The sequence below is a fragment of the Diospyros lotus genome, chromosome 6, assembly GCF_014633365.1.
Source record: "Diospyros lotus cultivar Yz01 chromosome 6, ASM1463336v1, whole genome shotgun sequence".
NCBI classification, from domain to species: Eukaryota; Viridiplantae; Streptophyta; class Magnoliopsida; order Ericales; family Ebenaceae; genus Diospyros; species Diospyros lotus.
Genome location: NC_068343.1, coordinates 3,731,284 through 3,746,158, shown reverse-complemented (window position 1 = coordinate 3,746,158; position 14,875 = coordinate 3,731,284). Strand labels below are relative to the sequence as shown.

The 14,875-nt window shown below is 34.1% G+C and overlaps 1 protein-coding gene across 1 annotated transcript; it reads right to left on the bottom strand.

Annotated features, from left to right (window-relative positions):
• Nucleotides 1-1,716: 1,716 nt before the first annotated feature.
• On the bottom strand, nt 1,717-4,890 carry LOC127804925 (putative SNAP25 homologous protein SNAP30). Its single transcript, XM_052342028.1, has 6 exons — nt 4,844-4,890; nt 3,923-4,517; nt 2,683-2,776; nt 2,362-2,495; nt 2,175-2,272; nt 1,717-1,931 (listed from the first exon to the last, which is right to left on the bottom strand). Exons 2-6 carry the CDS (start codon nt 4,397-4,399, stop codon nt 1,832-1,834), a joined length of 903 nt encoding a protein of 300 aa, XP_052197988.1. The 5' UTR covers nt 4,400-4,517; nt 4,844-4,890; the 3' UTR covers nt 1,717-1,831.
• Nucleotides 4,891-14,875: the final 9,985 nt, after the last annotated feature.

Genomic DNA, 14,875 nt, shown 5'->3' with positions numbered 1-14,875 from the left:
GGCAAATGTTACAATTGCGTTCTCTTTGCTATTTTTAAGTCATTTTTAGTTTTCAATTTTCTAAAATGATGAAAACACATTATTTTTACTGTTTTTAAAAATATATTTTTGAAAAAATTATAAAGAAAACTCAAAATAACAAAAAGTTGTTTTGAGTGTTTCTATCCAAAACAAATTTAAAACTCAAAACACATTTATTTATTTATATTTTATTATTATAATGAAAAAAATATTATAAATTTCACTAACTTTAAAATATAATATTTTTTAAATAATTTATAAACATTAAATATTTTTAATTTACTGAATAATCAAATTTATTGAATAAAATATCATTAAAAAATTATTTTCAAAATTTTAAAGAGAACGCGTTTTTTAATTTTCTGTTTTGAGAAATAATTTTTTAAAATAACAAAAAAACATGTTTTCAATTTTCTAAAAGCAGACTACTAAAATAAAAAATTAAAAAGAAATTCAAAAATCAAAATTAAAAATTAAAAAATAAAGAAAATGCAGACTATATGTTTTAAAATACAAATAAGTAAACATAAATCAGAATTCACCATCCAAACATAAATCAGCAATGGCACAACAAACATAAATCGGAATTTACTAACCAAACATAAATCAACAATGACACAAGAAGCATAAATCAGAGTTTACTCAAAATTTTCTCCAAGGTACATTCCTTAGAATTTTCTCACTAACTACAAGCTTGGGAACTCGCGGACATAGAAGAAGGTGTGGCTTCATCGAGTCTGGTGGGTGGCTTTGACTTCAAGTTTGGGTGGTGAAGATTCGAACTGGGGGAGCAGAGAAGCAACTTGGGCGGCCAAGCTTTGAAGTGGCGAAGCAGAGAAGTTTCAAGCTTGGGTAGAGAAGAGAAGCTTCTAACTTGGGCAGCAAACCTCGAGCTTGGGCGGAGAAGGGAAGTTTCGAATTGGCAAAGAAAGAGCAGTTTCGACTTTCAGAGCTGATGCTCCATGATTGTTCTTTCATTCGAAATGGCAGATTGCATTTGGGGGTGAAATTAGATATTAGATTGTTGCTTCCTTCAACTTTCAAAGTTCTTTCTTCAATTCAGACCCCATTTAGGAGTGATTAATTTAGTGGCATGTGATGTGCATATATTGATCAACTAACAAAATTAAGGTGATAAATTGCACCTGAGTATAAGTGAAGGGGGTTTTAAATAATTTGTTTAAACATTTTTATTTGAAAGTTCATTAATAATGTGACAGTAATAAACTTAGAAATTACTTATTAAAGTCAACCAAGTAAGTTTATAATTAGTAAAAAGTTAAATATCAATAAATACATATTGTTTTTAAACAATGTATTTAATATTTAAATAATTTTAATAATTACTGATAAATTTATTGTGCTTTAAAATGATTTAAATGTTAAAACTTAAAAATAAGATATAATTAATAAACATTATCTAAACCTTGTAAGCCGCTTCTATATATCATATATCTCTTAGTAAGAGAGATAATTTGTTACGAGATGCATAACCAAAAGTTTGACAGCATAAAAATTATTATTAAAGGACGTATAAAAATATGAGACAAAAACTGGTTAAATTTAAATAGAAACTCCAATTGCATAGCAGTGCTCATCCATTAGGTCACTAGGCTATATATAATTGTGCCATATGAAATTGTTTGTTCAATGACCCAACAAAGAAATATATATATGTACAATGCATTACTCGCGATGCGATATATAAGCAGCAAGACAACAGATAGCAAAGGCAATAAAAAAGTTGGAAAATTTTGTATAACAATTCAACAAGAGAAGAGAAGGGTTCTTCCTTCATGATCAAGGCTCGTCACTTTTTAAGCAAATGAGTGGCTCGCTTGTTGGCGCCTTTGACTCTTGAATTCAGCTCGTCCACGTCATCACTAAGATGATCCAAGGCTTTATTTTGCCTGCAATTACCCAGATTTATTACTTGAAGAAGGAAGATGAAGACCTTAAAAATGGAAGAAATTGGAGAAAAAGGGAGATGGGAAGGAGAACTGAGACTGAGATAATGAAGAAATCATCTTTCTCCGCCCAACAATGAGCGGAAAAAACAATTGAGTTAGGATTATTGTTAAGTATTGAAGAGAAACTTTTCATCAATTAAAAGAGAAGTACAACCATGGGACAGAATACAAAGACAAACTCACCTTTCAAGTTCAGTTCCCATGTCAATAGCCATGCCCTTCAGATCACCCAAGATGTCGCTTAGATCCGAAAGAGCATCATCTTGCTTTGCCTTCTCCACCTGATTGGATAGCCACAGCATGATGAGATTGGTACTGGGACTAGATTTTGTAGTAATTAATGAATCATTCATTGATCGCAGGAACACACCTCTACTTTCTCTAAGGCAGTCGATGGTTCGGAGGAAGGCGTTTGAGAAGCAGACCGTGCCTTTGGTGCAGGATCTAAGCCCAACTTCTGCCTTTGCTCTTTGTTTTTCTTTCCCTTGGCATTAGCATTATCATCTGTTGAACCGAAAAATAGTAAATCAAACAACCACCAATTTTTTATGCAACTGTATAACTTCCACTCCACTGTCTAATTCAGGACCAACTTTGAGTCGATCAAACCTTGGTAGATTTTGGAACAGAAATCGGCCAATGGAATGCGTATTTATATGATCGAGGTGGTGTAAGGAGGGATTTTGAAAACCTTTTGTGATGACAGGCCCAGTGATATCTCGTGTCTTCTTTGGCGTCCAAGTCATAGAAAACATGCCCCCAAGACTTCCCAATAGCTTTTCACCCTGAAATATGCAATGTACAATGGTTAAACATACCTCTGTGGTGCCAAAACACCATAAGGGGTCCAGGAACAAGAAGATAGCATATGATGGTTCCATAAGAAAAACATAGATAAACCCTGTGAAAAAATGATATCCTGCAAGGCAGCAACCAGTGTTACAACCCAAATAATGTGGTTAAAGATATTCTCAATCCTGAACAAATTCAGCCAACTAAAAATCATAACAGCATCTCCTCCAAATTATGATTTTCAATGTTGGCTGAAGAATTATTCGTCAACACACCAAATATCTGCAGATAGAGATTTTTTTTGCCAAGTCTGTAGATAGAGATTTAGCATAAGCAGATCAATGCAAAACGTCGCCAGAATCATAATGAGATTTTCTCTTCAATAAAGAAGTGATAGAAATAAGAATAGAGGCACTTGTTTCCCGTTATAAATATGTAAAAGCGAAAATGCTAGTAAAGTTTGAAAATGCAGTCTTTCTGATGATAGTGCCCCTGAGTGATGCACCTTTGTTACTTTTCAGATCCTTACTAGTGCTTATAAAAATGCAATTCCAGACCAAACTTAACAATTTTCATGACCTCATAACCAGAATTATTTGTCATATATTGCGATCTTTTTGTCTGCAAGCAAATGAGATGCAATCAACTTGTCATTGAAACTGTCCCAAGACATACCACATGAAAAGGTTTTGATGCTCCGTATCCGACCTGAACAATTGCTGATTTCATATTCTTGACAAGAAACTCTGTGATGCATAAGTATAGTGGTTGCTATGAATAATTGACTCAACAAAGTGTTTCCCAGCCTCGAGCTACAATCTCTACTTGTTTATATGAACAGAAGTAATATGTATGATGTGAAAATTTAAAGATCAATATGGAGTAAAAAGAGTGTTCCCATTGCACGAGGCTCCCCATTTTCATGACCTTACCCTTACTTTTTATACAAAGAGACTACTTTCATAAGTCAAACTTGTGGCCTTCTAGTCATAAGTAGTAAAACAAAAATGTAAACCAGATATTGTCAAAATTATATTATGCACCAAATCATTCTCTTCATACCAATTTATTTTCCACTTTGAACTCTGTCTCCTTGGAAAGCACTTAACAAGAGTTTGTAAAAGAAAAGAGCATAATACCTTGCTCAAATCCTTGTCCGTATCAGCAACCATCATGTGGGTCCTTTGGATTTGCTCACCCTGCTGATTCAATGTGTCAAGGGTCCTAGTAGCGTCCTCTCTAATATCCTCAGCAATCCTCAGACAGTTGTTTACTGATTTTGTAGTATCCTCAGCCTTGTTAACAGCATAACTCTCCAGTTCTTGCATGGACATGCTATCCAAGTCTTCTGAATCACTATGACCATTCTTACGTCTGTTCCTAGCTGCCGATGAAGAATATGTGGAAGATGCTCCTCTCCCATCATCATCGTCAAAAGGGTGTAATTTGGAGTTTGGAGCACCGAGCACGGGTTCAGAAGAAGTTCTCCCAATTTTCTGGTTTTGCTTATTATTTGTTTCAGTATCAGAATCCAAAGGGTTAGAATTTTCAGAACCTGGAAATCCAGGGTCAACTGACTTTTGCTTGGAACCCTTGTTGGTCAGAAACCCAAACATTTTTCAGGATGAGAAGAGATTAGAGGTACACAATTAAAGCAGTAGGTTGGTTTAAAGGGAAGAAATCCAGAAAGAATGTGTTGTTAACTCAAATGGGGATGTCATTCATCAATTGCTTCTGAAAAGATAACAAAAAAAAAAAAAAGGTATACAGTTTCAATAACAAGAATGAATTTGTTAGATAACTCTTCGAATTCTAACCAAGTAGAGACAAATTATCACGGAGAGGAGATAAAATGAAGAAGATAAAACATCTAGCAATAACTGCTTAATAACAAGAAGAATTCCCGAATTTTATAAGCCAAACGACAAGCACAAGAAGCCAAATTATAACACAAATGAAAAATTTACAGTCAGTGTACGTGTTCAATGGAAAGACCTAATGCATGCTTACAGTCGATTAACTCACAAATATATAGATTTTTGGAGACGAGAGATCGGTACCTAATGTAAAAACGCAGAGAACTTTGAATTATGAGCCAAGAGTTTGGGGCAACAACCTTGAAATGGAGATTCAGACATGAGAAGAAAAAGAAAGATATGGACTCAAGAATTGACTGAATGAGAAAAGAGGGTAAATCGAAGAAATATAAGACGATAGGCGTAGCGGCAAGCCAGGAAGACCATTGGCGCCTCTCCCATGCATAACCAACACAGTCATCGTCACGCGCCATTGCCCCTCTCTTCTTTCATATATATATATATTTATAACCTAAGTGTCAGTAGCGCTCTAATACCTTGCTCAAATCCTTGTCCGTATCAGCAACCATCATGTGGGTCCGTATCAGCAACCATCATGTGGGTACTTTGGATTTGCTCACCCTGCTGATTCAATGTGTCAAGGGTCCTAGTAGCGTCCTCTCTAATATCCTCAGCAATCCTCAGACAGTTGTTTACTGATTTTGTAGTATCCTCAGCCTTGTTAACAGCATAACTCTCCAGTTCTTGCATGGACATGCTATCCAAGTCTTCTGAATCACTATGACCATTCTTACGTCTGTTCCTAGCTGCCGATGAAGAATATGTGGAAGATGCCCCTCTCCCATCATCATCGTCAAAAGTGTGTGATTTGGAGTTTGGAGGACCGATCACTGTTTCAGAAGAAGTTCTCCCAATTTTCTGGTTTTGCTTATTATTTGTTTTGAGTATCAGAATCCAAAGGGTTAGAATTTTCAGAACCTGGAAATCCACGGGTCAACCTGACTTTTGCTTGGAACCGTTGTTGGTCAGAAACCCAAACATTTTTCAGGATGAGAAGAGATTAGAGGTACACAATTAAAGCAGTAGGTTGGTTTAAAGGGAAGAAATCCAGAAAGAATGTGTTGTTAACTCAAACTGGCGATGTCATTCATCAATTGCTTCTGAAAAGATAAAAAAAAAAGGTATACAGTTTTAATAACAAGAATGAATTTGTTAGATAACTCTTCGAATTCTAACCACGTAAAGACAAATTATCACGGAGAGGAGATAAAATGAAGAAGATAAAACATCTAGCAATAACTGCTTAACAACAAGAAGAATTCCCGAATTTTATAAGCCAAACGACAAGCACAAGAAGCCAAATTATAACACAAATGAAAAATTTGCAGTCAGTGTACGTGTTCAATGGAAAGACCTAATGCATGTTTACAGTCGATTGACTCACAAATATATAGATTTCTGGAGATGAGAGATCGGTACCTAATGTAAAAATGCAGAGAACTTTGAATTATGAGCCGAGAGTTTGGGGCAACAACCTTGAAATGAAGATTCAGACATAGGAAGAAAAAGAAAGATATCTGGACTCAAGAATGATTGAATGAGAAAAAAGGGTGAATCGATGAAATATAAGACAATAGGCGTCGCGGCAAGGTAGGAAGACCATTAGCGCCTCTCCCATGCATAACCAACAGTCGTCGTCACGCGCCATTGCCCCTTTCTTTCTTTCATATATATATATATATATACATATATATTTATAATCTAATAAGTGTTAGAAGCGCTATACTATTTTTAGGGGAGATCATTAAGTAATTTTTTAAAATGATAGTAAAATAAAATATTATTTTTAAAACAAATTTTATTCACGATCAGGATTACCACTCTGAAGGTCAAATATCAAACGCATCTTTCACCCTAAATCTTAATTTGGGTACGATATTTTTATCGTCTCAATCGATCAATCGATTACTAAGTGATATATCAAAACTATTCCTTTAAATAATAGGAATTTATAAGTACACCTTAGTAATAAATATTAGGTAAACATGTCATTTCACATTCGTAAATCCCTCCTAGCTCATACAAGTAGCCGAAGTGAAAAGAGGACAAAAACTCTCTATCCTATTGTATTCATACACTTACAGAGCTAGAGTTTTAGCAATGGCGGCCTCTTTGATTCGTTTATGTTCGGCTCAATTCCACATTCAAATTCTATCTCCAGCATCCTGGCGATCAAGTGCTCAAACCAAGTACACCAAAAGACGTCTCTCTCTTCAGGAATCAGGGGTCTGGCGTTGGCTTCGTTTGAGATTAAGCTTTTCCGTGAAGAACGTCGCGAACGACCAAGCACGGACAATGAAGTACGCCGCCACAGGAGAAGAAGGTATTGCATTATTTTGACTCCTTTTTTGTGATTACTTTGGAATTGTTATTGTTTGTTTACTTTTGGAGGTAATTTTGTTGCTCTTAAATCCCGAACTTGTTGCTGACCGTGCTTGTCAAAACTCAAAAGCGTGCCAGAATATGAACCGAGCTATTCTAAAATCTGAAAATTATGTTTCATAATTTGGCAATCTGTTTTATGTGTCATGAAAATAGTGCGTATATATTCTTTTCCTCGGAGCATACTCATTTGAGTGTAACAAATAGAAAGGCAATTGATAACTAGAAGAATGCGAAAGTAAATGAATTGACTGTCCCTAGGGCACGGATTGAACAGTTGGATAAATAATATATTAGTGTCAATTCAGTTGGTTGCGAGTTTGATTCTCGTCATTCATAAGGGTCAAAAACTTAACTTACGATTTATTTCTTCTAACGTAATGGAATATACGAGTACCGGGAGATTGTGCAAAAGCGATCATCTCAAGTAAATGAATTGATTAATGAAAGCATTGTATAATAAGTCCGGAAAAAAAAAAAAAATCAACTAGGCGCATTGGGAGTTGCATTTTGCTCAAACTTTGGTTTTACTTTTGCCTTGTTCAAAGGAGTTGACAAAAATAAATGAATCCAAAATACAATGTAGTTGCTCACGTAGAAGTGGCGTTAATCATTGTGTTCATTTGAGGCAGTGGCAGAATTAGGAAGATGGGCTTAAAAGGGGACCAAATTAACATTGATCAGTTTTTGGGTGCCAAATACACTATACTTTATAATAGATAGCTTAAAAATTCTGAGCGTTAAGTGAAATTTTTACACTTTTGATTGGGGAATGGCCCCGAGTGCAATGTCCTCCTTTTTCCAACTACTATAGGCGATTTCTATATTTATTTTGTATCTCATTGGAACCAAATAAGCCCTCCAGGTGATTAGACGAGTGAAGTAGGTGCCCCTTTTCATTAAGAGTCACATAATTCTTGAACTTAAAATTGTTTATTGGTAGTTAAGTCATGATCCATTTTCTTAGTTTTAAGTTTTCAATTATTTACTTATTTATTTTTTAGCCCGTTGGGTTTCTACTTTAAGTTATAACAATGGAAGCTTATCGTGTTAACTCAAACTTCTTTGTTTTCAATTCCTTCTTTTCTTTCATTTCTCTTCTTCATCCTCTTTTTCTTTCGCCATTGGTAAAAGTTGTAGAACTCTCAAAATTGGTATGGAAGAAACAGAGAGAGAATTGAAAAAAAAATGGAAGGGTATTGGAGAGTTCATTGGATTGGGGTGGCTGTCGACAAGATCAGCTCTAGGCATAGGTTTTCTAGTCAGTCGCCTATGGCCCCTTCTTTCAGATCCAATGTCTAGGGACTCTTTTGGCTTAGAGTCCTTTCAAATCCAACAGCTAAACTAGATTCAATTATATTAAAATATATGTACATAAACTACACATAGGACAGTGGGTTGTAAGTGTGCCTGTAAAAAGATGAAATATATTAAAATTGAAAGGAAATGAATTGTTTATGTGCATATATATATAATATTCTATAATAATATTTATAATAAAATTATAAAAAAATTCATATAAATAATATTTTATAATATTTTTAAATGTAAATTATTTCATATAAAAATTCACTTAGAATCTCTAAAATCTTGGCTCTGGCTGTCGAGTTAGCCAATCATGAATCATGTGAGGGAGAAAAACAAATTTGTGGGGAGGGGAGAGGGAAGAAAGATAAAATGAAATAGAAATTGTGAAAAGGCTTTTATGATTTTTTTTAAAGTTCTCAACGTTTTTTGAATTTTTTTTTTTTAAGAAAAAAGTGATCAACCAAGTGCTGCTTTTTATTTTTGTTTTCAAAATTTTAAAAACAACAATAACATATGGCATAGGAATAAGTTCTGTTCTGCTTGTTATTCTTCCGACTTCGTGTGGTGTAGGAATTTCTTTTCTTGTTTTATTTTTCTTATTTCATGATCAACTCTATGCCTTTTATACATTTTTTTTCCCATCTGCATAAATTCATTTTTGAAACTTTTTCTAGATACAGGTATTATCAAACATTTTTATAAGAGCTTTATTACTATGATCCATCCAGACCTTGCAGATAATGAGGAACTTCAATCAGAATGGAGGGAAGCTAAAAGAAGATACAAAAGATTGTGTCCTTTGTCAAAGTGAAAACTGGATATATTTTCATTTCCAATGTGATGGTTGGTTGTTGTGCAGTTTATTCCTTTTCAGACATATGTTCATACTTTTAAAGAAACTGATACACATTAGATATTGTACTGTTAAAGGAGGAATGCACCTGTTCCATAATGGTATTGGAGCAATTCTGGTCCGAAAAATAAAAAATTCCAATTTTGATTAAGGCACTAGTTGGTACCGGCATTTTGCCGGTATGATGACCTGAGATTCAGGATAGGGGATCAGGCCATGGGTGGAGATGAACGCTTACTAAGCCCAAGATATGGGAGACTTGTCTTAGGTAGGTATGGACAGTTGGTTAGTAAGGAACCCTCGAGAGTGGCAAATCAAAGGCAAAATGGGTAAAAATGAAAATGTGGGGATAGGGCCTTGCCTTATTAATGCGAGGAAGAGTAGGAATTAAAATTTGGTGAAAATCTTGCAAAAAAAAGTCAAAAATGGATTGCACAGGGGGTGTCCGAGGAAATGCCTAAGTTATCTATGTGCAGTATGGTCAGGTGGCCTTCTTTAGGCCTACTTTTGAATGGTTAAATGAATGCATGCTTTTGGCTGAGCAGAAAAAAAAAAAAGAATGCTTTTGGACCCCAGATTTGAACTGGAGGTAGTACTCATACAGATGAGTAAGAGGAATCAAACAGAGCCCATTTTGGATGCAATTAGTAGTCAGCCGATGGGCAAAAGTTCGCGGGTTGCACAGACTATCCAACCAGAAAGTCCAAAATTTTTCTCAGTGCCAGTCTTGTTGAGGACCTGATTTTGAGGACAATTTTGAACGGCTTCACGAATGAATTTTTGGATGAAAGAGAACTTACTAGGAAATGCTTAGAAGATGACATGGGATATAATGTCTTTATAGAAGATACATCTATGGGAAGAGATGATTAGAGAACTAAAATTCATCTGGCTAATGAAGTTAAAATATGCATGTAATGTAGTTTTTTGTTGTTGGAAGAATGCACATGATCCTGGTGAGGTGGTATGATATTCCTTCTAGGAGCAAGGTGGAGTGAACCACGTCCCTTGTAGATGACCAGCAAAATATACCTCTGGCAGTTGATCAGAATCCACCAGTAGAAACATTAAAACATAAACAGAATTTATTTTATCATAAGATGAATTAGGCATCGAATCTTGATTGGTGCTTCAATTAATAGGCTGAGGAAGATATTTTTCGCTCTTTGAGATATAGCCAATACTTATTCTCAATGTTGCAGTTGCTTTTGTGGTGTAGAAAAATTGTATGCTTTTCTCTATCAAGTGTTCAAGCTGAGTAAGATGCATTCATAGAAATGATGTTTAATAGAATCTCGATAATGAGAATTACTCTATCCTAACCTTTTGTCCATGACCGACCATCAAGTGGCATCTTTTCCTTATTTTTCTTTTGATTCTTTAGTTTGTAATTGCTATTATTAATCTTTCTCCAACTTTTTCAGGTGGCACGCTTCCCATGAGTAAATGATTAGAAATAGGAAAGACAATAGTAACCGAAATCATGGAGAATTGAACCAAAATCGAATCGATCAACGTGGCTAAAAATTATTTGACTGAGTAATAGTTTGATTTAGGAAAAAATAGAACACTATTTTAATGAGTATGGTTTGGTTATGATTTTCATTAATTCTAAACTAAAACTCGAACCGAAATCGAATTGAATGCTTGAATAATCGAACTAAATTGAATATTCTAATATATATTTATTTATTTAATATATTATATATACACATAATATATATTGACTAATACAATTTTTATAAGTATTTTAACTAATGCATTACAAATATATAAAATATTTAATATTTATAAAGAAATTAAAAAATAAAAATAAAACATAATCTTAAATTATTTTATTTTTATCAATCAAATAATTATATCCGAGAAGTTTGAAATTAATTTGTAACTTTATGCAAAAAAAAAGGTAATTTTATTAGAGATTGTCTTTGTTTATTGTGGAGTTATCAAAATTTTTTATAATTGTTATTTGCAAGAGTTTGTTTTTGTCTGTTGGTATGGATTAAATTAAAAAAAATATGATTAAAACCGAAACCAAACCCAAATCGAATGGTTTAGTTATGGTTTTTAATTTTTAAAATCAATGAGCAATGGTTTAGTTTTGATTTTAAAATTTAAGTTTAGTTTGGTTATGATTTTGGCAAAAATTGAAACCAAATCCAACCATTAACAACCCTAATTAGAAGCAATAGTTGGATGTAACTAGAATTGTTTATGTTCATAAAAAGATGAAAGAAAAGACCCCTGACTATAGAATAGAAAATTTTGTTCCTAGAGTATGTATATTTGGAGGAAAAGCATTTGCCACATATATCCACAAGAAGATTGTGACATTCATCACAGATGTGGGGGTTCAACATTGTTGTTAAAATTTTAATTTTATGAGTACGATTTTACTATTTTATGATTCGAAAATGCTCAAACAATTCAAATTACATATAAAATCAAAATTACAATAAAATCTCATTAAATCACGATTTAAAATTGTTGAAATTGTAAAATTTTGATTTCAACAATTTTGCATTTACCATGAGGCTTAGAGAGTTGCTTGACCAAATCGAAAAATTAGAAACTCACGCACTATGCCCAAATCAGAAACCCTTCTCACTATCAGCTCCCTTTCTCTCTCCTCTTCCTTCCACCGTCGTTCTCCCTCATCGCGTGGTTGCTTGATACTCGACGGTCGGCATTTGTTGGTGCTCTGTGCTCGATTGCTCGGAATCTTGGCATTCTCAACAATAACGTAACCCCTCTTTTTCTTTGTGTAGTGTGTTCTTACAATGACAACTTTGTTCGAATCTATGACTTATCATCGTGAGTGAATGATATTTTTCATCCTATATTAATGTAGTTTTTTATAGAAGGGCAAGCTATTTTACTCTCTAAAATTTTTAAATTGGATCCCTGTAAGATAAGCTCAATAAAGAATTATTTTTTACTAATTTAGAAAGCCAGCTATATGAGCTCTAATCTAATAGTTTAGTTGCTTTGAGATCATAGTTTTCAGCTCATCTGTGTTGTTGTAATTGGACCCTAAAAAATATATACATTAGAAAGTATTAATGAAAGAATTCTCTCACCTTATCTTTTAGTGTGAAACATTGTTTTATTTTCAATTCTCACAAGGGCCTTACAAGTGGCATTCTCTATTTTTGTAAATATATGTTATTATAAATATATATTTACAAAAATTAAAGAATATTTTTAATTATTTTTACAATTTTACGATATGATTTATGAATCATTTTTCGATCCTACTTGAAATCTCGATTTTAACTATTATTGGGCTTTAGTGAAACATCATCCCGGCGTAGGTGATCTTTTGGAGCTATATTTTTTTTTCAAGAAATATAGAAATTTAGAAAATACATATGTTGAACATTAAGACTATCAAAAGATTTATAACATAATCTCACCATCTGTGGATTGTGGAACCTAATTATCAGTTTTAGGATAGTATAGCGTGTTTATCACTTTATCTTATTGTTCTGAAAGCAATGTAGATCAATAAAACTTTCCATATACAACTGATGGACGAGCCTACTAGTTGGTTGATTCTATAGTTAATTTTCTCTCCCTTTGAATGAACAAGATCAAGGGATCGGAGAATCCATCAGCTGAACAACAGGAGGATGGGGCTTCTTAAGCCATTGTATAGGAAATTTGATCTTTTTTTGAATTTTGATTTAGAATTTATATTTTTTTAGCTTTATTTTTAGTAGATTTGCTTGGATAATTATAACTTGAATTTGTCTTTTGTAGTTGATCCTTTGCCCATAAATAGGCATTAGTGATGAAATCAGAAAAGACTTTTTGAGTTGGAATAATACCATTGATTTCTATCTCCTCGCTGAATTCTCTCAGGTCTCTCTCTCCCTTTCTACTTCTTCCTTTTCTTCTCTCCTCTCCCTGATTTTCTTCTCTTTCTTCCTAATTTTCAGCAAAGCCTTGCTGTCCTGCATCACATTGTTTTTTTTTTATGATTTTAGTATATTTTTCCACCTCCCTATCCATATTCTAATTTTTATCTAATAGTTTGCAAGTTCATTCTCTTCTTGTTGGTAAACAGACTTCAGTTCTTTTATGATTAACATGGTTGGCTTAGTGTTCTCCTTTTCTCAAACTGTACTAGGTAATGCCACATTCCATACTTAATATAACGATGACATGATTACAACACGCAGCAATTTTTTTTAGTAGCATTATCTGATAGAACTGGAGACGTTATTTCTGCATTTCCCAGAAAATCTAAGTCAGCAGTTCTCAAAGAGCCTGAAATTGTAATGTCATGCATGTTATCATATCATGTAAAATTTGTTCTGGTAATGTTAACATGTTAGCCATTGTGATAGGATATGCTTCCCCTTTATTAGATGGTGAAAAGCAGTGGCCTTCAAATTTTATGTTTTGCAGTTCCTAAAGATTCGAACTAGAGATTGTTCAGAATGATAACTAACTGTTGGTCAAAACTATAAATAATGAGGCGATCATAATGTAACAATAAGAATAAGCTCAAAACTGAAGACGATTGACAATACAAATGTTAACAACAATGGCGAATTGTGATTACGGGAAAGTTTCCATTTAAGGTGCCATTTTCCATGATTACGATGTCGGCATTGCAGAAGTGCTTATTCCTGGAAAAGGGCTGTTCCAGCACATTAGTTATATTCTAAATTTGAACTATTAGTTCATTGTCCTCGTTTACCCTCCAACATTCTTTCACATTCTATTCATAAAATTCATGATCTTGTGATTATATGAAGTTGCTTTAGTCTAACATACATTTTTATGGGGTTTTCCTCAAATGTTATTAATTATCTGATGTGATGCAATCCTGGCGTTGTTATTTTGTGGTGAAACCTTAACTAATCACCACATACTCCTAGAAGTTTATGATTAAAATTATGTCCAGTGAAGAAGAACATGACCAGAGGACAATTGTCTGTGTGGTTCAGCTACACTTTTTGCAGAAAATATTAGGGAGAAGAACACATCTTATTCATCACAGTGAATGGAATATATATACAACATACTCCTTTCTGATTTCCTAATATGTATATTGCAATTAGGAAATTATATCTACACAACTTTAGGAAACCTACAGCTCGCTTGGCAGTGGGTTAGAGAGAAGTGGGTGTGCACTTTTGTGGGTCTTAAAGACCAGAAAAGTGAACAAAGAGGATACAGAAGAGATGAAAGAGTTTCTGGGTGATTCGTTTCTCGAAAGAACAAAACAAAGGAATTGTGGTGAAAGGTTGGGCGAAGCAGGCAGAGATTCTTGCACAACCTGCAATTGGAGGCTTCCTTAGCCATTGCGGTTGGAACTCATTGATGGAAGCAGCTTGATACAGGGTACCAATCTTGGCCTGGCCACAACACGGCGACCAGAGAGTGAAAGTAGAAGTGGCGGAGAATGCGGGGAGAGGTTAGTGGAAGGGGAAGAGGTCGGGGAGAAAGTTTGAGAAATGATGAGTGATGGGAAGTTGAGGGAGAGAGCTATGGCCTTGATGGGAGACATCAATGCATTGAAGCTGGAGAAGAGATGATTCTTGGCTACTGTTTCTTAATCTATGTTAACGCGTTGTTTCTTGCATTTCTATTCTGATCTGGTTTTCATTATCAGATGTAGTGAGATTCTTATGTTGGGGTTTCAATACCACCCATTAATC